A 24,570-nucleotide genomic window follows, 5' to 3' on the forward strand; every position below is an offset into this window, starting at 1 on the left:
ATGCAGGTGACCTGGGTTCAATCCCTGGGTGGGGAAGATCCCCTTGAGAAGCGAATGGCAACCCACTCCAGTATCCTTGCCTGGGGGTGCAGTCTGCGGGGTCACAGAGTCAGAGACGACTGAGCGATTGAGCCACAATCCACAGGAGAGGCTCTTCCTGGGTTGCTGGCTGTGGGCGCAGCAGGGCAGCACATCTGAGACCCGAGGGTGAGCTGTCTCCCCAGGAAACTGCAGACCCGGGACTCAGGATGCCCCCACGTCCACGCGGAGCCCTGGGAGCGTCATGCGGCCTGAGCCCTGGGCCCTCCGCCTGCAGGGGCGGGAGCAGAGCTGAGCTCCTGGACTTCGGCTTCCTCCTGTCCTGTGGTCTCAGATGTGTCCGTCAGTCTGTGAGGCACCTGTATCTCCTGCCCTGGGACTCGCACATCCGGTAGTAAGGCCTCTGCCCACCGAGGTCACCGTGGGTGACCCGAGGCCTCACCTCCAGCTGCCCACCGAAGCTCTTTAGCGAACACGTGGTCTCCCAGCTGCTCTGGGGCGAACGTCTGTGTCTCCCACATTCCCTGGAATCCTGGCCGCCAAGGTGACGAGGGCAGAGGTGGGGCCCTCGTGCCGAGATCAGGGCCTACACGAGACCCCAGAGCTCCCTGCCCCCTCCCCACAGAGGACACGCCGAGAGGCTGCCATCTGAGAGCCAGGACACACACTCCCACCGAACCCCACATCTGCCGGCCTTGTCTCAGCCCCCGCTTCCAGACCGAGGGACTTGAGCGTCTGCTAAGCCACCCGTCTGTGCTGGTCTCCTGCCGGGGGAACCCAGACACTGGCTTCCTGTGGCTGCACCCTAGCACGCATGCTGTTAGCAGATAAACACCTAGGAAAGTCCCCACGAAGAGCAAACGTTTAACACAAGGGCGGCATTGGGACCCACCCCAGGGCGGGTCTCTGGACCCTAAGTATGGTGGACACTCCTCCCCGATCACCAGGGCCCAGCTGCTCTGGGGGCAGCAGCCCAGGCTCTGCCCAGGGTCACCTGCAGCCCACCCCCAGCAGGAGGGACTGTGGCCAGAGAGACGGTCCTGACCAGGGAGAGGGTGGGGACCACGGCTGTCAGGACCTGTCCACACGGTGCAAGGGGCTGAGTTATGAACGCGCGCCTCTTATAAAACCTGGACGGCAATTATGCACCAAGTACCACCTGCTGGAAGGGCGGGGGGCTTCCTATGGGGAGGCTTCTGTGCTGAGCGGGCAGCTGACCCTTCCCACAAGAAGCAGCATGGGGTGGGGGGGACATTTATTCACCGAGACGCTGCTGCTCAGAAAGCCTCGCACACAGTCGGCACTCAACTGTGTACATTGAGTTGGCGCTCACCTGTGCGCGTTCCCAGGGCAAACCCCACAGCTGTTCACTGGGGCCAGTGTTCTGTGTAGAGTGGGGACAACCCTCCCTTGGGGAGGCCTCGGGGGAAGGCTGGATATCAGGGTGCCCTCCCCTTACTGCCTCGCTAGTGTGCTGGGCAGTTGGGGACCCTCCCCCACCAACCCCACCTCTCCCAGCCGCTCCCCTGGTGGGCGGGGCGCAGGCTGGGCAGTTACCCCACCCCGACCCTCCCAGCCGCTCCCCCGGTGGGCGGGGCGCAGGCTGGGCAGTCAGGGACCGCCCCCCCAGCCTCTCCCGGCCACTCTGCGTGGCAGGGCCCGGGGCCTTACCAGGACCATGTGGCCGGTGGAGATGTCCATGTTGGGCTGCACGGGCTCCTCTGACCAGGACGAGGTGCTGCTCCGCGCGGAGGGGCTGGGCATGGGCCCATCGCTGAACTGGGAGGACACACTGCTGACGCGGGACGTGTGCGCGGCCTCGGGGCGCTCGGTCGTGCGCACCGCCATGCGCTGACGGCACAGCTCCTGCAAGACAGCGGGCCGGTCAGAGCCTCCCACCTGAGTCCCGGGGCCGCGGGACAGGGCTCACCCGAGACCATGCGCACCCTACAGATATGCGCACAGACAAACACAAGGGTAGACATGCTCCAGAGACAGGCATACGGACACAGACACAGTCACACACACAGACACACAGACACACAGAGTCACACACACAGACACACACATGCATAGACACACAGAGACACGCACACACACACACACAGACACACACACAGAGTCACACACACAGACACACACACGCAAAGACACACACAGACACGCACACACAGACACACACAGTCACACACACACACGCAAAGACACACAGAGACACGCACACAGACGCGCACAGGCTCAGGCGGGGCTGCCAGGCCCACCATGGCCGCCCTGGCCCGGGTGCTGTGTGGACAGACTTCAAGCGCCTCCTCCCTCCTCAGAATGTGGGCTCTGGTGGGGGCAGGGGTTATACTGAAATACAGACACTTGTACTTTCGTCACAGCATTAGGAAAAAACCCTCTTTTTGGTTCTTCTTGTTCCCAAAGCCTCGCTTGCAGCGGTGAGGCCGCGCAGGAGAGAATCAGCAGAAGCGCACACGGGGGACCGTGCAGGGTGGACAGGGACGGGCCTGCCGGACAAGCTCCCTGGGGCTGACGGAGCTTGGCTGGGTCACCGCGGGGCCTCAGGGCCCCGGCACAGGGGTGTGTGACCAGCCTGGCGGGGGAGGCCCGGCTGTGCCCGCGGCCGCCAGACTCAGGGCTCAGTGGTCACCTGGCCCCCAGGAGATCTGGCTGGACGCTCCCCCCTTCTGACCCACAGAAGTGCCTTTGGGGGGATCCCATCAGTCACGCTGTGGTGACTCCCAGCCCTGCCCAGCGAACGCTGTCAGCAGAGCCGTCCAGCAGAAGGATGTGGAGAGAAAGTCTACAAGAGAATCTTGGCCCACGAGTTGAAGACTGCTCGGGACAAAGAGGCGGTGTGGAGACCCGAGGCTCCTCCTCTTCCCTGGTGCCCTCGGGGGCCGCACCCCGCACACCCGGCTGCTGTCCTGGCCTCAAGGTCCTGCGGGCAAGGAGGTCTCCGCTCTGTGTCCTCTCACCCGGCCGCCTGTTTCTGGGACTAAAGCTCGTCCTGAGGCCGCTGAGGGCTCGCTCTCCCCGGGGACACTGTGCTGACCCTTCCCCGGGTCAGAGGATGGCTCAGGTGCGCTGTGAGGGGGGCCACCTGGCCGAGAGCCCCCAGCCCTGTCCGAGCATCTGCAGGGGGCGGGGTGGGCACTGCAGAAGCCAGCGCAAGAGACCAAAGGGAAGGAAGGGCGGTGGTGAGGGGGGCCCTGCCTCTCTCCCCCAGGGCTCAGGAGTTACCCATGGCTCCCAGACAACCAGTCTGCTTGAGACTCCCCCCTCGGCTTCACAGAATCTTAGAAGCAACAAGGAGCCCAACACAGCGGGTGTGCTCAGTCGCGTCCACAGGCCACCTATGGACTGCTGGCCAGGGCTCCTCTGTCCGTGGGAGTCTCCAGGCACCAATGCCGGAGTGGGTTGCCACGCCCTCCTCCAGGGCATCGTCCCGACTCAGGGATCGAACCCGCATCTGCTGCGTCTCCTGCACCACAGGCGGGCTCTTCACCACCGGGCCACCAGGAAGCCGCACGGCAGGCGACTGTGCCGATACGGAGGCACATGCCTCCAGGGCCAAGTCCACCTCCCACCGCTTCCCACTTAGGCACCCAGGATGTCACCTGACTTTGAGAAAAGCACACCGAGAACTTTCTGCAGTAACTTGCAAGGTTTCATGTCATTCACCCAGAAGAACAGAAAATGCCCTCCAAGAATGGCTCCTCTGGGGAAGAGGATCTGAGAAGCTGGCAGTTCACCCCCCGAACAGTAGAACATCAGGGCAGCTGCTGTCTGCCCTGGAGGTGCTGGGATGAAGGGCGACGGGCACCCCGGGTTCCATCCTTCCTCGGTCCCCATGGAGAGGGCGCGCCCTGGCGGGGCCCCTGCCTGGCCAGACTCCCTGTGTGACCTCGGGCGAGGCATTCAGGGCTCGACCTGAGTGCTTTCACCCTGAGACGGAAGGAACCGGAGAGCGCAGAAGACTCAAGGGTTCCAGTATGCGGAACGCCAGCGAGGCCCCGAGTGAGGTCCATCACAGACCCTGTCACCATTCCTGTCACTGACCAGTGCGGGAGTGGGGGGCTCCCCTCACTGACCAGTGCGGGAGTGGAGGGGGTCCCTCATTGACCAGTGCAGGAGTGGAGGGGCTCCATCACCGACCAGTGCGGGAGTGGGGGGCTCCCCTCACTGACCAGTACGGGAGTGGAGGGGCTCCCCTCACTGACCAGTACGGGAGTGGAGGGGCTCCCCTCACTGACCAGTGCGGGAGTGGAGGGGGTCCCTCACTGACCAGTGTGGGAGTGGAGGGGGTCCCTCACTGACCAGCGCGGGAGTGGGTGTTGGTGCAATTAAGACAGAACCGTTCTCTAAACCAGATCAGCTCTCGGTGGCCTGGTGAGTTAGAGACACTTTTCTGGAAGCAGGAGTTTTAGAGGTGGGGGTGCCCCAGATCACCCCACGGCCTCCTCATGAGTCACTGGTGATTAGGACCGACTTGGAGAGCCGGCCCAGCCCACACAGGTGCCCGTGGCCCCCCAGGACTGGCCCTGCAACTCAGGCCCAGCATTCTCCAGACCGCTACTGAGAGTGGATTCTCCTTGTGGGTCTCTGTGTTTTAAATAAAAGCTGCAGCAACAATCCAAGAGAAGCTGTCAGCCCCGCATCCAAGAGCACCAACACTGACCACAGGGGCCCCAGGCTGCAGAGGAGGCCCCTTGCCTGCCCAGAGCGGGGCTCCGGGCCGCGCAGGCCCACTGCCGGGGGGGCCCACGCAGGGTCAGGCCTCTTTCACCTGCATATAAAAGTGGGTGCAGCCGCTAAGGGGGGGACGCTTGACCTCAAACTGACCACAGTCCAGCCTCTACATGATAAATGATGAGGCGGGATGAGCTGAGAGACGGTGGAACCAGGGGAGGGTCAAGCAGAGATGAGACACCCGGGGGCTGGAGCCACTGCTCCTGGGGGCCTGGGAGGGCCCGGCCTGGCGCCAATGGATGGGCCGGGGGGAGGTGATACGCCCGGGCCCCAGCAGCCGCCTCGCCCCAGCTCCCGCAAGTCACCAGCAGAGGTGAGTTCCGAGGGCCCTGAGCAGACACTGGGCAGCCCTGCCTCCGCAAAGCCACCCCTCTGGACAGCACACCAGGCCGCCCTGGCTGAACGCAGGCCCCCTGGAGCCCAGCGCCCTGCACCTGCTGCTCCAGAGGCTGCGATGGGAACAGCAGCATGCCCCACACTGATTCTCTCCTGGCTCCTGGAAGCGTCCATCCACTCACATCCGGAGTGCGATGCTGACGCTGAGTCCTGGGGATGGCAGTTGTCGGCTGTGTGACCTTGAGCAAACCGGCGAGCCTCTCTGTGCCCCCACCTCCTACTCTGAAATGGGGACACAGGCAAAGCCCTCTGGAGGCCCGCGTGGGAGACCAGGCTCAGGTGCAGCGTTCAGGAACAGGCCTGAGCTCCCAGGTGACCATCAGTGTCGTCACGAACTTTCTCAGCAAGGCTCCCACCCGACACTGGACGCTGGGGCCTCGAGGGGTCAGGACGGGAGCCCCATGGGCGGACGAAGGCTGATGTGGAGGCCAGGAGGTGGGCAGTGAGGGCAAGAGGGCAGGAGGCCCACGTGGCTGGAAGAACGCCCCAGGAGGGTGGCTGCAGGTGGGGGAGCAGGGGGCCAGGACCTCCGTGTCACCCCTTGGGGAGCAATGCCGGGCTCCCACCACACACCCTCGCTTGGCCCCCCCTGGGGACCTGGGTCCGGAAGCAACAAGTGTGGTCTCTGCACCTGCGTGGCTGTGGCAGCGAGGGTCAGAGCCGCGCTCCCTGGTCCCCCCAACCTGCAGCTCGGCTCCCCGGGGGTTTGCCTGCTGCAGTCCTCGAGGCTGGGGTCCCAACCTTGCCCTCTGGACCCGAGACATGGGGACGAGCTGCGTCTGGCTCGGATTAGTAGGCCGTGGCACTGTCAGAAGCTGTGGGGCTTGTCTGTGCTTGCTGCAGGACCACAGAGCTGAGTGCCATGCCGTGCCCGCAAGCAGGCGAGTCCCACCCCCGCCGCAGCTCCTGACCTAACCCAAGAGCGCCAGACCGGTCCGTCCACAGCCAAAAAACAGGGCTCACCCCACAGTGGTTCAGTCTGACCCGCCCCAGTCTGACGATGAGCACACCCCCCTGGAGGGGACACGCAGGTCCCTGTGTTTGACGAAAGGGCTCGAGTGAACCTTCGGTCCTGGCTCCTTCCACCCAGTACCGGGCAGAGTCCCTCACGGTCACTGCGGCCACCTCCCCGACCGGCGGCCACGTCACCCCCTACACGGTCACAGGATGCTCTGGGTGAACCCAGAGAGGCAGACGGTCATAGAAAGATGCGGAAATCCCGGGGGTCACTGTGCAGCCTTTTAAGTTAGTCCTTTATGTTGATTACAGCTTGTAAGTTAATAATAGAAATTCTATATTTTGTCCATGCTCTGAGCAATGCTTGAAAATTAAAATTTTCAAAGGAAAAATGAACTTTTTAGAACATACCTGCCCTAGTAATGGTCTGGCAAGGAGACTGACTGGGTGGATTTTCACTGCCCAGGTGTACGGTCTTGTGGCAAGGTCCCAGTCTATGGGTCTCGCAGCGAGGCCGCCTAGTGCGGCGGGTTCACCAGGCTGCCCGCCCCTTGACCAGATGGGGAACCTGCAGACAGAGCCTCATTCTTCATTCAAAAGGACCACGTCTCCCGAAAAAGGCATCCGCAGTCCCCATGGCGACAGCGAAGGCATGAACCCGCTGACCCCTCAGGCGACAAGAGAGCGCACCAGCTGGGCTTAACCACTTATTTAAATGTAACGTGCAGTTCACAACGTGAGTTCCCATCACACGGAGCTGCGACCAGGCCAACGCGCTTCCCTGAGTTCACTGCCTGCGTTTACGACCAGGAAGGACCACGCGGCATCGTCGCGTGATAAACGCTGCAGTCGCCAAGACCAATCTCCTGTAGGTGATAGCCTGTGACGGGGGGTGAGAGTGCAGAGCTATGAGCTGTGATCATCCAGGGAAGGTGGCCCACTTGAGCGAAAGGACACTGATCACGCTGAATGAACTCCACAGCCGGCTCTGAGAGAAACCCAGAGACAAGCCCATTCACGTTCGGGACTTTTCCTCATTCATAACCCTGGCAGCCAGCAGACAGGGCAGAGTCCACGCCGAGCACTCACTCCCTGGGAACCCCGAATGAAAACTATGGGACACAGCCCATCGAGGTACGAACTAGTGTGTGTGTGTATGTGAGTCACTCGGTCGCGTCCAACTCTTTCTGACTCCATTGACTATAGCCCATCAGGCTCCTCTGCCCGTGGGATTTCCCAGGCAGGAATACTGCAGTGGGCTCTGTCTTCTTCTCCAGGGGATCTTCCCGACGCAGGGAACTCGCGTCTCCTGCGCTGGCGTTCTTCACCACTGAGCCACAGGGAAGCCCGCGGACCACAGCGCAGCCTCACTGAAATAAGTCCCCTTCAACTTTGCAGACGTGGCCACGTCCTCAGCACAGACGAGAGTCTGGCAAATAGCCTTTGCTCGGCTGGACAGCACCTTCCAGCCCCTCCACCGAACAAAAAATCTTTAAGGAGTTTAAAGATCCAGACTAACTCTCTCTTGATTAAAAACGGACTCTGCTCATGATCTAGGACATGTTACTCTCATAAGAATGATCCTGAGCATTTAGCATGATGCCCTTGAGTGGATAAAGGCAATTACCATCCTCAGGTCCCGATTCACATGACTCAACAACCAAGGGCAATCCATTACGAAGAGGAAGATGGGCAGACTCAGCCACAGGCGCCTTTTGCTCGCAGACCTACATGCAGGGTCGACCAGCCATGTGTGGCTTCCCTTCAAACGTCTCTTGGCTCGCGGTGCCCCTCGTCCATCCCTGCAGAGTGGGCGCCAGCACAGAGCAGGAGCCCCGGGGCTGTACCCGCAGACGTGGGGCTCCCTTACCCCCGAGCACTCTCTGCGGCTGTGACGGAGCTCAGGGAACACTCCCACTAGGAGTCTGGCCGGATCTGTTTCTCCTCACAGTGCCTGCGCTTCAGCAGGAGAGAAGACGGCGAGTGCGAAGGAAAAGAAGTACTTTTCCAACAGCGAAGAGGAAACCGCCTGTTTGGAGCCACGCTGCTGTGGTTTCCAGGATGCCGGTCTCTGGGGAGCTGATGCTTCTCTGCGCGGCTGTGTGTCTTCAGCTTCTGGACTCTCTCAGGTCTGGGGACGGTCATGGAGAGGACAGATGCAGTGTCCCGAGCTCCTGTGGGGGGCAGTGCGCACGCAATCACGCGGAGATGGGGCCCTTTGGCCGGCGAGCCCACAGCAGCATCAGCAGCGTCGATGGGGCCTCTCCTCTTGGGGAGCAGGGGTTCCTTGCCATGAACATCTCAGGAGCCAGCCCAGGGAGAAGATGGACCCAGTGGGACAGATAGCTTGGCCCGAGACAGACCCCATCCTTGGGTCAAGGGGGTTGGGGGACAGAGCTTGGCCCGAGACAGACCCTGCCCCACCAAGCATCTCGGGTCAAGGGGGTCCAGGGACAGAGCTCGGCTGGAGACACACCCCGTCCACGCCAGGCATTTCGGGTCGAGGGTGTCCAGGCAACGACTCCCACCCAGAAGCCCCGGGCCTGAGTCGCAGCTTGGCCGCTCAGCAGCTGCGAGGCTTTGGACAAGCCGCCTGTGTCTGGACGTCAGCCTCCTGACCTGTGGAGGTGGGGATGGTGGCAGAAGGGCTGCACAGGGCCGTAGGGGGCATTCCAAGAGCGAATGGGCAAAGAGCCAACACAGGGCTGGGGCGTGAGGCGAGCGTGCAGCCGCCGACCACGCCTTCCTTGTGCTGGACACGGGCTCCCCGACCAGCTTCCTGGATCACGCATGGGTGTGCGGGAGCAGTCAGGATGCCCGGTCAGGTCCTCCTCCCAGGACACCACAGCTGAAAGGCGGGGTTCCACGCGCACTGTCCCCCTGCTGGGGAGGGCACGGGCCATGCGGAACCCAGTTTGCCGACCGGCCACTGTCTACAGTGGGAAGGATCTCTCCCCTCCCTTCTTGGGGAAACCAGGGTTCAGAAGTCTCTAAAGAGAAAAGAATAGCACTTCAGTCCCCCTAAAATCCAGTACTCCATCACAGAATCATCAAACATGTGACGCACGTGTCCTGAACGTGTCCTCGTTGGTCAAGAGAGGTGAGACGGGGCGTGAACCTCCCGTGAAGCCAACGCGGGGCCCCCCTCCTGTCACCGTGCAGGGCGCCCCCTCAGTCCATCCAGCCCCGCCAGCCACCCAAGCGGGCAGGTCCAGAGAACAGAGTCAGCACAGCATCCGCTGAAGCTCTGAAGCCTCCCACTCCAGGGGTCCTCAGGGCGCGGGCGTGCGGGGGTGTGGGCGTGCGGGGGTGTGGGGGGCAGGAGGGGGTGCAGGGATGTGGGCTCAGGAGCCAGGCGTGCACAGCGTGTGCAGATCGTTGTCTGTGAAGCCACCTGCTTCCCCCGCTACCTCCGGCCACGGCCCTGGGATGCGTCTGCAGTGTCCACCGTCCCTACGCTGTAGCACAACCTGCAAAGTGAGTCGAACAGGACTCTGGCGGCAGAAGGCCACCGTCACACGTGGAATCTTATCTGACGGGGAACCTGGACCGAGTGGGGCTTGCTCTGAGAGACAAGGCCTGCCGTCCCCAGACTGCGCCCGAGGAAAAACAGGACTCCCCGGGCTTCAGAACGGCCTCTTTGTACCTTTCACGGAGCAGCGGGAACAAAGCAGCGGACGCCGAGTGTGCACACAAAGGCCCCGGGTTTGTGGGGCTATTTGGGATCGTAATTAGTGCAGCAGCGCAAAGCTGGGGAGGGACGCGCAAAGCTGGGAGAGAGCGCAAGGGGTTCATTACGTGCCCCGGGGGGTGGGGGTGGGGGGGCAATTACTCTCCGGGCGGATAAAAATGCTGAAAAGGAGCGGCTGCCCTGGGAGGCCTCAGCCCAGCTCCAAAGGCACTGCGGACCCCACAACATGGTGAGAGCAAGGGGCACAGGCGACCCCAGAGTGGCGTTCGGGGGGTCACATGCAAGAGGCCACGGAGACACCATGACGGAGGGTGCCACGAACATGCTCGGAGGTGGCGTGACCACAAGCACCACGGCAAAAGGCCCGCGGGCAGCAGGGGAGCCCTGGGTCAGGCCCTCAGGGTGAGGCCCAGGCATGTCTCCTCTTCCCGCTCAGTTTGCTGGTTTGTAGTTGACTGATCAGGCTTCACTTTCGCAATAAAACCCCACACGAGGTATGTCTAACACACGGCAACTTCTACGTGGAAAATGAATGAACGAGTGAAATGTCTGACCCGGACACTCCGGGTCCAGGAATGTCCATCAAGAAAAAGCACAGGAAGAAAAGTGGAGCCTCGCCTGGTGAGCCGGGCTCGCCCCCAGCAGCTGTGACGCGTGACAAGTGTGACCGGGAGGAACAGCCTCGAGCAGGCCACGAGCACAGACTCACGATGGGTGAGGGTGGGGTTTCACGGGGCCCCTCCCACTGAAAGCAGCTCATCTGCTCGGCGTTGCCCTGGGACATGGACACAGATGTGTGCTCTGTGCACCCCAGGACAGCTCTCCCCAGTGGCCTCGTAAGGGATCGGGTGCCCCGGCTGTTTCTGGGTAGGAAGCAGAGGACCCGGGGGGGTTAGAGGCGCAGCAGGGGCAGTGGGCGGGGTCCCCGATCCAGGCCGCCTTCTGCTCTCTGGACGAGAGCTGGCGCTCAGCCTGTCTCTCCAGCCCTGGCATGTGTCACGGGGTCCCCACCACTCGTCCTGGACCCTCTTCACTGCATCCACCAGCTGCTCAGTGATGCCCAGATCACGTTTACATTCCCCTGGCAGAACAGCATGCTCACCCGTGCACAGACCATGTGCATGCATGTGCACACACATGCACGCATACATGTACACAGCGCACACACCATGCACACACGAATGCGTGTATGTGCACACACGAACACACACCATGCACACACGTGTATACACACATGCACGCACACGTGAATGCATTGTGTGTACACACATGCACACACACACACATCCACGCATGTGCCCATGCAGGGGAGAAGCCCCTCTCCAGAGTGAATCCTGAGCTGGCCTGAGAGTCTCCACAAGCCGGTGCTCATTCTGACCTTTAACCTGTGCCCCACCAGCACCCCGACACCCTGAGAACAGCTGTGGCTGCAGACCCGGGCTCCTCTGGCGAGACCGCAGCCGCCTTCGGTGCCGGCTCCCGTGGCACCAGTCAACTGTGAGGACAGCCCCCGGGCAGCAGTGTTTACAGAGCAACAGTGAGTCACGGCTCCCGCCTTGTAAACGCTTTCTGTAAATGAGAGGTAAGGACACAGACTCATCTCTGCTGACAGAGATGAGAAGGGCATCCCGCTCGCTTCCCCGTCTGGAGCAGTCCACGGTCAGAGATGCGCGGCCGCGACAGTGACCCTGCCTACTGTCCAGTTACCGCCACGTGGACAGTCCTCGCCTGCCAAACCGAGGGCAGCGGTCACTTTCCTGTTCTCTGTCCCCCTCGGTGTCCAGCACAGATCAATGAGGCTCTCCCGATGCCCGCTCATCAGTGGGTACCGCCTGCAGCCAGGAGCCCCTAGGGCCCAGGCCCCCCACGCTGGGCAGTGGCCGAGACGCTGAGGGCAGGGCCGCCCCCACGAGAGGCTGCGGGCGGTGGGGCTGCCTGGGGGCTGGACTCAGGTCCTCGGGTGGGGCTGGGACATCACTGGTGAGCCTTAGGTGAAAGCTCGAGACCGGTCTCATTTTCCATAGCTCTCTAGTGCAAGAGGTGAAATCACCAAATTATGGCTGGCCTGCTGCCTAAAGATGGGCCCAGAAGACACGTTACTAAGTTCCTCCCCGGTGTGTCTGACTCGTCCACGTCCACAAGGCCCCGCCCCGAGCCTGAGTGTCCTTTCAGACCTGGGACACACGCCGTCGGCTCTGTTTCTGATCACCATCAGGGTGAAACCAGGGAAGAGCTGTGACGAGGAGAACACAGGAAGGAAACACGTAACTCCACGAGTATCTTCTCTCCTAACCCACAGTTACCATGGTTTCCGCAATGATCTCTGATGCTTCAGCTGAAAGCCGGAATTCATGGAGATGCAGGAGAGAGTGTGTCTGACCCACAACCTCGGCAAGACCCAGAAGCCCTCACAGGAGGGTTCCTGTCCACAGGAGGATTCCCGTCCAGCTAGAAGCCCCCAGCAGGGCCACCGTCGTTAAGACAAATAAAACAGCAAACACAAAGCCCGAACTTCCTGGACTCCTGCAGCTGACAGCTCCCTGGGTCCTGAATGTCAGAGACGCCTCATAGCTCACATTCGACTCGGCCTCTGAGGGCAAAGGCAGTCTGGAGTGGCTCCACTGTGTGCAGGGGCGTTTCAGGTTCATATTTAATATTCAGACAATAAAAAACGGCCACGTCAAGTGGAAATAAACTGCGCACCTCTTCAGGGAGCCCTGGTCCTGACGCGGACGTGGACGAGCAGCCGTCTCCTACCAGCAACGTTTGCACCTCCCTTATTTTCTCCTTGCTCAGCAGATACTGAAGCCCCAAGGTCTGTCATCACCGTCGTCTCGTTCATCCACATGTGGAGCTCAACACGCACCCCGTGCTGCGTGCTGGGCACTGCTCTCAACGCTGGAGGTTAAGGGTGATGTCTTCACGAGAGTTCTAAACACGCCCCCCAACCGGCTCCTCTCATGACGATACCTTAGACCCACCTGCCAACCAGGCTTTCCCGGGCTCTGAGCGGTCCCTGCTGAGGCTGAGCGTTCATTCCACAGATCCTCACCTTCTTTTCAGAGGACACGCAGGGGAAGGAACAAGCCAAGTTCTGGTCTGGCTCAGCCCGGGGCGAAAGCCCCTCCAGAAGTGAAGGGTGGTCCAAGGTGCCGGGAGGGGTCCCTCAGGAGGGGCCACGCTGGGCGGGCGGTGGGTGTGGGGTCCGGCCGGGGGACAGATGGGACGCTCAAGGGGGCAGAGCTGGGGGACAGCTTTCCGAGTGAGGGCTGCAGCCTGCACAAAGGTTCCAGGACAGAGGAGCTCAAGGGCGGGCCCAAGGCCAATACAGAGCCAGGCAGGGGCACGAAAGGGCTTCCCAGCTCCCCATCCCACCTGCAGCCTTGTTAAGGCAGAGGCAGGGCCGCGGGGGACGCGGGCCGGGAGGCAGCTGCCTCCGCCTCAGAGACAAACTCACAGCATCCTTCGGGGACCAGTTACGCCACCGAAGCTGCTGTGAATGGCGACGCGGCCCCCCAACACTGACGCGCAGGGTGATGGGGGCAAGTCACCGTCAGTCCGTTTGATCTCGGTTCTCCCAGCTGTGAGGTGAGGGCGCTGACCTCTGAGGCCAGCAGGAACGTCTCAGGCTGTCACCGCCAGGAAGGCACAGGCGCCCAGCTTCCACAGCAGGTCCAAGCTGGCCGCGGCCCTGGAGGAAAGCCCCAGAAGGGGCATCCCAGGAGAGGCCCCGAGAGCAAGCAGACACGTGGGGCACTGCTGGCCAGGGCCCGGGGCCATGAGTCGCAGGTTGCTGGAGCCAGCGTGAGGTCTGTGTACCCAAGATGCGCCCCAGGAATCTGTCTCAGGAAGTGGGGGGCCACAGGATGGGGGACCAGAGTTAAAACGCACCACTTAACGACCACCATTTGGGAAACACAGGGTCTGAAGTCAGAAAAGAAAGTTCGAAAGCAAACAACAGGGGAACTGAGGTTTTTTTCCCCTTGGCGTTTCAATGTCAAGTTCTGCGGTCGCTGAACTCAGTACTTCCCTTCTCCCTGGATGTGGGAGAGGAAGGGGAAGCTGGGGTGGGGATGACTGGGGGCAGGTAAACAGCTGAGACTGCCCTCCCAGCTGACGGCTGCTGCACAAGCAACGCTTTCCTCCCACCCAAGACCACCGTGGACTCTACCTAAAGAGCATGGTGTTCGGGATTACGAAGGATGTAATCTAAAGAACATTCCTCTCACTTGTTATTCTTCTGCTTCACTGTCTATAAAACAAGAAAACGATAAAATGCTTACGTATAAAACAAATCCCAACTCCTAACTCTAGAGGATATACGTCTAGTTCCATACTGACACTGGCGCCCTGGGCAGTGTTAGAGCCCCAGCGTCTGTCACACAGACTCTTCTAGCTCGTCTGCGATGAAACATCACTAACCTGTGCTTCCTGTCCGTAACCCTCACACACCTTACACAGCCGAGCATCTTAAAGCATCTGGCCTTTCCTGCTGATGCAATCATTTGTGAGCCTTCCTTTTTTCATTCTCCAAATAGTCACAGACGCATGCACACACACACCCAGATACCGAACTTTGCTGGCTGCATTATTTTTTACATTAAAGAACCTTAAAACACTACTTTTTCACGACTGTCGCCTTCCTAATAGGAAGTCACCTGTATGAACACCTTGCCATTGCTAATAAATAACCCACCACAATTTCATTCTTAATTATCAGCAAGTCTTTCAAAGCAGGAGTGCTTTGGCGGGCTTTCCTCATAGCTCAGTTGGTAAAGAATCTGCCTACAATGCAGAAGACCCTGGTTCAATTCCTGGGTCAGAAAGATCCGCTGGAGAAGGCATAGATTACCCACTCCAGTATTCTTGGGCTTCCCTGGTGGCTCAGCTGGTAAAGAATCCTCCTGCAATGCAGGAGACCTAGGTTCGACCCCTGGGATCCCCTGGAGAAGGGAAAGGCTACCCACTCCAGTATTCTGGCCTGGAGAATTCCATTCATGGGGTCACAAAGAGTCAGACACAACTGAGCAACTTTCACTTCCAAAATAGAAAACCCCAACGGAGACTCAAATGTTTTGAGCCACAAAGTTTAAGAGCTGTTAATTAGATGGAGAAGAGAAACACTGTTACGGAGCTTCTCCCCTGTCGGGCATCCCTCCGGTGACGTCTCCCGAAGAAGTGACTCGCGTGCAGCACAGACACGCCCCCCGGCTCCTGGAACTCCCACCTCCATCTGTCCAAGATGCTCTCGGATCTGGGCTCAACCGCCTCCAAAGGCCTCTCTCTCCTCAGTGTAAGCGTCAGCTCCAAGGAGACGCCTCTGTCCACGGCCCAGACTCCGGCCCCCTCCTCTCCCAGGCACCCTGCCTCTTGTCTCTCTGTCTGAGCCCCCTCGCTCACCTCCTCTGGGAAGTCCTCCCTGACCACCGCAGGCTCCCAGGGGCCCCTCTCAGAGCTGCTCGTCTCAGGCACGTGCCTAACCCAGCGTGAACCGGTCCTCCCTGTAAACTGCTTCGAAACAGAGTTCTCTTCCGCCCCTGCCGCTTTAGAAACCATGATGTCATCACTGGAAGAAGTGGATTCTGGAAAAGACTTTCTGGAAGAGGCGTACTTCTCTCGAGGCACGTGGTCTTCCCGAGGCTCCCCAAGGCGTCCCTCCCCCAGGGTGAGCTGCAGGCCAGCAGGGACCCAGACACACAGGCCGTGCAGCTGCTGGCCAGGGGTGGGGACTGAGGCATACAGACTCCACGCCAAAGGGGCCTCAGGAGACAGCGGTGTGGACGCTGGGCCTGCCCGGGCGGGTGAGTGCGCCGCCCTGCGTCGGGGGCTCACAGGTGGCCGTCCCCCGCGCCACGTCCCCGCACGGTCCCCTCTGACGTTTGGAAACCGCTGTGCCCTGCCTGACTCCCCTGGGTTGGGCTGTGCAGCTGCTCTTTCCGAAGCGTTCTCCCCTCGTAAACACACACTTCTGTGGCCTCCGACGGTTGGAGCCAACAGCCCTCAGCTTTCCCCTCAGTGAGCTCTGCCCTCTGTTGTGCCAGGCCCATGTTGAGTTAAGAGCTGGGCTTGGCCGCCTTTGATGGGGGGGTGCACGTCACTGTGCGTGGCACGGGGGGTCCCCGGGGGCACAGGTGCCATCGGGCCAGCAGGGGCTCAGGAGCTGACCGGGCAGTGCTGCGGGGCTCTGCCCATGGCCGCCCGCGCCAGGCCCATCCTGGAGGCCTGGTGGACAGACAGCGGGCTCTGCAGGCACAGGCCTCTGTGGAGCCCCTTCACCTTCACGGGGACGCGCGCTCCCCGGGGCCGGGCCAGCAGGAGCTGGGGAGCGGGAGGCAGACCCCGGAAGGGGAGGCGGGTTGTGGGCCTGTCGCTGGGCTTCGCGGGACCGCCTGGCTCACTCACGGGACCCCGGCCTCTGATTACCTGCCTTTTAGCATTCCCTCCCGCCCTCCTGCCGTCTGGGTCTAAATCCCCGTTGAATCCATTTTCACACTTCCCTGCACTCTCGCAGGCTTCTCCTCCCAGCGCCCACCTTTCAGCAGAGCTTGGCATCGCCGAGAAGCCCACAGGGGGTCTCCCGGGACACCAGGCCGCACACGGGCTCCGCTGCCTGCTGAGGGGCGCCCGCGGCCGGGCGAGGGGAACAGACGCGCTGGACTCAGGAGGCCCTGGACACACACACACGAGTCCACCTTCCTGCAGACGGTGGAGGACAGCGGGACTGACCTCCACGGACAGACGGGGAGCAGCGCCCCACGGACACCACGGCCACTGTCCCCACAGCCCGCCTCGATCAGCGCCCTCCCCACAACGTCCTGGACTCCCCAGGACAGTCAGGCCTTGGGTTTCTCTGGCTTTCCCCAGGAGCACACTGCTATTCTTGCAGAACGTATGTGCTAAGCTGCGGTCCAGGAAACGTGCCTGCATCTCTGGATCAGGGTCTAAAGCAGAGAGAACAGCCCTTGCAGGGCAAGAAGTCAGAGACGTTCACCTGAGCTGGGGGGGCCCGAGCCGCGCCTCCAGAGGAAGCCACACCCACCAACACCCGAGTGCCATGGTCAGCACACACACGCCGCGGTCAGCACACACGCCGCGGTCAGCACACACACGCCGCGGTCAGCACACACGCCGTGGTCAGCACACACACGCCGCGGTCAGCACACACGCCGCGGTCAGCACACACACGCCGCGGTCAGCACACACGCCACGGTCAGCACACATGCCGTGGTCAGCACACACAGCCGTTCCCTGAACAGCACATAGAGATGAGGTGCCGGGCGCCTCCGTGACCTTCTCGGACCTTCTAGAGCCCAGGGACCAGCCCGATGCGCTTCCCTTCCCGTCCCGTGGGTGAGGAGCGTGGGGCCCGGGGACATGGCTGGCTGCTGCCGCCAGGCGGGGGGGCAGGGCCGTCCACGAGGTCAAACACTGGGAGGGAGGGAAAGGAGTGGAGAGAGACTGGGAAGCGCAGTGGGAAGACAAGAGGGCCAGAAGGCCAGCTGGACGGGGCGACGGGCCTGGCCCACCGTCGCCCTCACGCAGGAGAAGCCAGCTACCCGCAGGGGCAGCGTGGCCCTTGCTCAAGGGTAGGGAGGGTCACTGGCCCCGTGGCCCTGGACCCCGTCCCTGCTCCACAGCGCAGGGGACACAGCGCCTCGGCGCGTACTCCTGCCCGCACATCCGCCCAAGGGTCCACACTCAGGCTCCAGCATGCCACCCCGCCCTCCAGCGGGCTCTGTGCCCCTCCTATGGCCCAGTGTGGGAGGTCCCCATCAGGCCAACGACCCCTTGGTCATCTGGGTGGTGCGGTGCCCAGGCCTGGGGTGGGTTTACAGCCGACGCTGTGTCTGCGAGGAGTCCCCAGCCGGCAGGGCGCGACGTCCGCCTCTCCAGTGTCTCCCTGGCTCCCCTCCCCTTGAGGAGGAAGGTGGCACAGGGGCCATCAGACCTGGGGCAGGGAACCCTGTCCAGCGAGCATCCTGCCGCCTGCCTGTCCCGTGGCCAGTTCAGCTCTGCTGCCTGCCACCTGGGGCCCGGGACAAGTCATGCCCACCCCACGCCTGCTTCCTGCACGCGTACGACAGGCCCTGCCGCCTGGAGTGGCCCCGCGGCATGGACCAGGGTCAGAGCAGGCTTTCCCAGCATGTCTACGGGCATCGCTCATGGGAGCCGGAGGCTGGGGGCAGAGGCGGGGCTCTCGGAGGGTCTTCCAGGCCCCGGGCTCCTATGGCGTGCTGCTTGGGCCTCAGGGAGGTGGAAGTGGATGCCCATGCTAACAGAGAGGGGCAGGCGGACGCGAACATTCCACCCACCCTCGCCAGAATCAGAGTCAATTCAAGTGACACACCTTCCCTCCCCGCCTGCCCCAAACCGTGCCGCCTGGACCTGCCTCTCAGGTACACTCTCTGCCCTCGGCTGTCACAGGACAACACGAGACCCAGGAAAGCAGCCTGACCCGGAGGAGGCAGGTGAGCCCCCTCCGGCCCCCATGCCCTGGGCCCGCCTGGGGTAAAGCCCAGATCCATGGACACATCGCCAAGAGGAGAGCTGACCACGGCATGTAACACGGGATCCCGGGGAGCCGCAGAGGCCAGGCCGCAGCGTCCTTCGCGTTAGACGTCCCGATCGTTCACTTCCCAGACACCTCACTGAGGGGTCTCCGGTGTTTAATAAGTCTGGTCCGACTGCCACTGTCTGACCGGGGCAGCAGCTGCTCCATCGGGAAGGCGGTGTGTTTTCTGGGCGTGCATAGGTGTCTCTTTGGCCACCTTTCTAGACTCCAGCCTCCCCTAGAAGACGTTCCCCGATCTCGGGGCTATTTCCGAGAGAACGCGTTGCACAGAAGCCAGGGAACGCGCATGCAGTCGCTGCTTTTGGAAACGTCATGTTTGAAAATTTAAGATTTATGAGAAAAACATGCTACCACTTCAGGTTTCCAGAGGCACATTCAGACCCGGAGTGGAGAGGTATCGGGAAGGTCTGACTGAGCATGCAGGTCAGAGCCCGTCGGCCCTGAGCCGGGTCCCCTGACACGGAAAACACAGGCAAAAAGCAGGTCCTGCAAACAGGCCCCCTTACTCTCACCACCCAGAAAGTGAGCATGTTTTCCTGGGGTTCTCACAAGGCTGCAGGCAGGGAAGCTGAACGGACTCACAGGGGGCCCAGGCCTGCCCGGGGGTCACCAGGCTGTGCCCTCAGCAGCCTCCTGCTGCCCGGCAGCCCACACCCCTGCCACATGACCAGAATTCAGGACGTTTCGAGGGAATTCTGCCTGCGGTGGTTGGTACTGATGGCCACTTCTGCAGAGGCAAAACCCGAAAGACTCCAGTCCTCAGGCCTGACTAGGTCATCACAGAAAGAAATGTTCTTTAATAGTATTTCAGGGCACCCTTCCAGTTTTGAAGCAGGATAGATTTTGCTTATTGGAATTTGCACACAGAATTATTTCAACATGAGAATTTAAACATAAAGCCACGCCAAGCTGCTAAAAGATTCGCAGTGGACTGAGGTGGGAAGGGCTGGTTTAGAACCTGGATCAGGTAAACCCCAGGAATTCCCTGCTTTCCACGTCGAGGGGGGAGGGTTTCTGTGTTGAGAGCCACAGCAAGTGAGAAGAGGAGAGTCACCGAGGAGGAGGCCCCTGAGCCAGGCCAGGAGCAGAGGCAGCCTGGGGCCTCCCTCCCCCTGAGCCAGGCCAGGAGCAGAGCCAGCCTGGGGCCTTGGCTCTCCTCGCCCCAGCGTGGAGGTCGGGGGCCTCTGGGCTCCTGGGACCGCGGTTCATGGGCACCCCCAGCCCGACCCCGCCCTCTCCTCTGGGTCTGGCTCCAAAGGCCCCAAACACCCTGGGGCCTGTGGGCACCAGAGGCAGACCATCAGAGGAGGCCTCCTCGCCAGAGATTCTGCAGAGCTGCGCCCCGGCAAGGGGAAGGGGAGCAGCCGCTGCTCTGAGATGATCAAAGCCTGGAAACAGAGCCGCCTTCAAAGAAACTCGGGGCGGGGCGGGGGACAGGCGGGGACACCTCTGAGCATCCAGGGGCTTGTTTCTGCCCAGTCTTGCCCAATCCCCTTCCACGGAAGTAGGGCACTGATGTGACAAAACTCACTTGTGGGCTGTGACTTCGTCCCGCAGCCCCAGGGCTGCCCTCAGCGAGCACGCGTGTGTAAATACACGCTCACGCATGCACATACGTGCGCATCACGTGATGTGCCAACTGGGGGGAAATAGGAATAAAGGCAAAGACATTGGCCTTTTAGACCAAAAACACCGATTTAATCGAAGTATCTTATGCTTATCTACTTAGAGAACAAAAATAACATTTACTAAAACAATGGAGAAAGTTTAATTGCAGAATCCCATTAAAACATGACCTTTAAAGATGGATTTCAGTTCTTCTAAAAGTTAATACACCCAGTTCTTCCAAGTCCAAGCAAATTAAACTTCAATAGATTACCTGGTGAAATTGATATCTTGTTACTTGTTAAAATATGAGTCTGTTGAGAAAGATGTGATTTTTCCAATAGGAAAAGCAAATGAAAATACCACACTCTCACACATACGTAAGAGTCTTTAAAATGCTGACTCTTGTCTATAAAATAGTTCTATTTTAAGGGACAAGAGAAAAAAATGTTTAAACGTATTTGCACTGGAAGCTAATAATGCAAATTACTCGCTGTTTGGAAACAAGTTTAAAAAAAAAAAACCCGCCGAGCACTCAGGGACACTCCGCGAGCCCACAGGAACCCCGAACCCCAAACCGTGGATTAGACGAGCAGGCAGGGGCTGGCCCAGAGGACCAGGGACGTGCAGGGACGGGTTTTAGCAGAGCAAGTCCAGGTGTGCATGGAGGGCCGACCACCCGAGGGCTGCCCCGCTGGAAGAGCCTGGCGGCCGCGCCCCTACTATCCGTGGGCTCTCCGCTCGGGGAGCAGGCGGACGCCCAGGTGCACCAGGCCCGCCTGCAGACCACCAGCCTCGAGCCTCCACTGCCCGCCCCCAAGGCCGCTCTCCTGTAAAGGCTGACCTCCTCCTGCTCTGAGGTCAGTAAAGCTACGACACTGCCACCTACCACTCCCGGGCCACTCGCTCCTCCCCGAACGTGCAGAGTGCTCATCTATCTTCTCCTTCAGAAACTTCATAAAATGAATGGGACGTTCCCAGACGCCCCATGAAAGAAAGCTCCATATTAAGTCATTCCGTCTTCCTTGTAACCCCGGGATGAGGGTCACTAACCGGACGGTACCCGTAACCTCGAGCACAGGGGAGAATTGGCAAAGTGCCGAAGTCCAGTGATTTGAAAACGAAGCACGGAAGCCAGCAAGACACCGTCTGCAAATGGCTGTTTGGGGTTCGAAATACTTAAAAAAAAACTTTTTCAGGCAGATTTTTAAACTCGAAGGGGTCTCCATGGCAGTTATAGAAAACCCTAATGAAGGAGGGATCCGTGAATGGATGAGTACCCGCCCTGTTTACAGAGGCAGACTCCTCTGTGTGCAACTGCACCCCCACCAGCCCTTAACACATGACTCAGCAAATGCAGAGCCAAGAATCAGGACAGCCTCACCCCATTTGCTGAGTGTGCTCTGCTAAAAACAAGCCCAAACAAGACGACAGCCCAGTGCCAGCATGTTCTGAGCAGTGAGCAGTCCACTTCGGAGGAGCAAACCTCCACATTTCATCAAAGCAGCTCCCACAAGGCTGTTCTGTAGTAATCTCAAAACCAAGCCCACCAGAAAATCTCTACAATACTTTCATTTCCAAATTTTCCTAGACCCTATTTTTAAAGTTTTATTCTGTGTTCTTTCCTTTTTTTTTTTTTTTTTTATTAATCTGGATTGAAGAAAAGCACACATTTCATTTATTGTCTGGATTACAGATTCTTATTAAACAAACCAGAGCTCATTATAAAATCAATATCAACTTAGCCACCATGCCCCCAGGAGGAGCCACATAAAGGTCACTCCAAGAAATTCAAACAATTTTCCTGCTGGAAGGGCATGATTTTAATTACAGATACTATTAATTAGAGCTGTCGCTGGGACGCTTTTTTTCCTGTTAATTATCACAAACGCGGTCTTAAGTATGCATTCGCAACCTGCACTTTTGCCAGAACGAGTCACTTCTGCATGCAAGCCCAACCTTTCCATTCTATCAATATTTCATATTTGAATTTCAAAGCGTATCAAAGGATGCCATGCTTTCTAAAACCCTCCGCCCGTGTGATCTCCCGTCTCTCACACACGGAACAGAACCGGTGTGATAATTTATTTATGTCCTGGCACAGGCCTGGCCCAGCAGACCCGGCTGCCTATACTGGCCTTGCTCAATAGAATTTCTGGATAAAGTCTTACTAGTTGGTGTGACATTTTTCCCCAAGCTTCTCCTTCAAACGTGCTTTTTCTTTTGCTTTGAAGCAAAGCTAGCTCTGCTCTTGAAATGCCATCTCCCACACATCTGAAGTTGCTGTTTCTTTAATAAGAAAAGACTGCACCGACCAGGCTTCTGACCCCCTCCAGAAAACCAGAGGTTCTCTTCATTCAACAACACCACCAAGAGTTTTGAAACGGGGAAGAAGGCTGTCTTCTGGTCTCTTTTGAGCAGAGTGATTTTATAAACTCATCCCAGTGGCTTATGCGAGATAGGGTCAGGGTGTCTCTCAGACAAGCTCCCGGGGGCGGGTGGCTCTGGAAAGGGCTTGAGCAGCCTCCAACAGTGCAACTGTGATGACAGAATGGAAATATTTATAGATGTGACTGCGAAACAGGACGCACTATCTACATGACATACGCCATACCACAGTCACATGACCCGAGGAAACAACGACTCCGCTCCAATCCAATGGGAGAGAGTCTTTTACAAAATAGACGACTGAATTTTAAAGAAGATGATTGAGTAAATTACTTTCCCAGGTGGAAAATACACTTAGAGTTACATTATATTTTCTGTTAAAAGCAATCAAACGCCCTGACTGGCGTATATTCCGGGCCTGCACGGCTGTTAGAACTGGAAGACGGTTTTCCTCACAGAGCACTATTACACCTGGAGTGTGTGCTCCAGAACCCCCAAACATTCTGTGGACTTTTCTCCTGTCCACTTTGGTCTGAAGCTGCCTCCCCTCGCTCTCATTGGTCCCCATTTGTTTCCAGGTATGTTGGGACTGTTCCTGTAGCCCCCTGCCCACACACGCTCCCCCACCATGGCTCTTGGTTTGCTTTCCAGCCATCAGCCTGAGATTCCACGTCATCCAAGACACAGCAAAGGTGGCAACAGACAGGGTCAGAGGGTCTTTTCATCTAAGACCCTGAGGAAGTCAATGATGTAAGAGACATCTTCGTACATCTATACAACCAATTTATCTTGCAACTCTGGTTTTTTTTTTTTTTTTTTATTACTAGTGGCCAAACTAAGAAAGATAACAGATAATACATAATTCATGTATTGTACATTCTCCACATTTCTAATTAGCAGCCTGCTTTCACAGCTAACGTGAGACCATCCCAGAACAGCCTAAGATTAACTTAGAGAAGGAAAACCGGGGTTGCAAGGCATTTACATGAATGCTAATGAGAAGTTTCAAGTCGTCATCACACAAGAACCCAAACTACGAACAACTGCCGGGCATGGGGGAGGCCTGTTCTAAGGGTGAACGGAATGGCCATGGCACCGAGAAAAGTGTCTCTTTACCTGGTAGGCGTCGGTGGCATCTGGGCCCGGGTCACCCACCAGTCCGGAGAGCTTCTCCTTCAGCCTGTAGTGAGAGTTGTGTCGCAGGCAATAGATGACGCCGGACGCCAGCAAGACCCCCACGATGACCACGATGGAGACCAGGGTGAGCACCACGAACTTGGTGGAGTCCTCCCGCGCAGCCTGGTGAGGCAGAAGCTTGATTCTGCTTCTCTGCAAACAGGAGAGGGGGCAGTGAGAGGTGAGTACCCAGCTCCTGAAGACAGTCCTTTCCAAAGACACCCACAGGGGTAAAGCTCTGGGCTGGCACCGGACCGACCCGAAGGCGTCCAGCCGTGCAGCCCCCGGCCCAGGTCCAGGGTCCTCTGGACATAGCGCGCCTGGGTCAGCAGGGCTTTCACCAGGAAGGTCAGCAGCGGCATCGCTCAACTCAACGACAGGAAGTATCTGGGCCCTAACTCACTGCCTTAAGGAAAACAAAGCCTTTCTCCCTTCTCAACGGGTAAGAGGGGCATTTAGGGCCACCACCGAGGCATCTGGGGTGGAGAGACCGGTGGGGTGGGGGGGTAGAAGCCGCAGCACAGGTCAGACCAGGGGCTGAGCTGCGAAGGCAGGCGACTACTCCTGGCTACACTGCAGGGGGAGGCCAGTTCAGAAGTCCTTTTGCTCTCCTTCGGAGGCGCACCCCGCCCCCCTCCGCCGTACAGACCACCGACGGCGTGGCGTGGAGGGGCGGGGGCGCTTGCACCCACACAGACCCCCACATCACGCACTGGGGCACTTTTCTTTGAAAGCAGGGGCTTTCAAGGAAAGACAGGGGCTCGCGATGGTCCAGGAGTTCACTTCTCGGTGGGTGAGAGGTAAGAGAGCCCAGGTCCATCAGCTTCTCAGGCTTGATGAGGGTGGGGGGTGGGGGTCAGAACACCCTTTCGGTGCGTCTCACCGTCTCCGTGCGCCCAAAGCTGCACAGTGCTCGCCCTCATTAGCTTCATTATAAGGAATATTAGCAACAATTAAAAAACGCCAGGGGGACGATGGACCGGCTCCGGCC

General features: G+C 59.3%; 1 protein-coding gene across 5 annotated transcripts in view; it reads right to left on the minus strand.

The window, feature by feature from the left end:
• PTPRN2 (protein tyrosine phosphatase receptor type N2) overlaps positions 1-24,570 on the minus strand; it is a 599,207-nt gene that overhangs the window by 86,705 nt on the left and 487,932 nt on the right. For all 5 annotated transcript variants that reach the window (XM_061415339.1, XM_061415342.1, XM_061415343.1 and 2 more), the window contains 2 exons: positions 23,520-23,732; positions 1,711-1,905 (listed from right to left, as the gene is read on the minus strand). In XM_061415339.1, coding sequence (XP_061271323.1) covers positions 1,711-1,905; positions 23,520-23,732 — 408 coding nt within the window. The remainder of the gene's footprint in view (positions 1-1,710; positions 1,906-23,519; positions 23,733-24,570) is intronic.

The sequence above is a fragment of the Bos javanicus genome, chromosome 4 (genome assembly GCF_032452875.1).
Source record: "Bos javanicus breed banteng chromosome 4, ARS-OSU_banteng_1.0, whole genome shotgun sequence".
Taxonomy (NCBI): domain Eukaryota; kingdom Metazoa; phylum Chordata; class Mammalia; order Artiodactyla; family Bovidae; genus Bos; species Bos javanicus.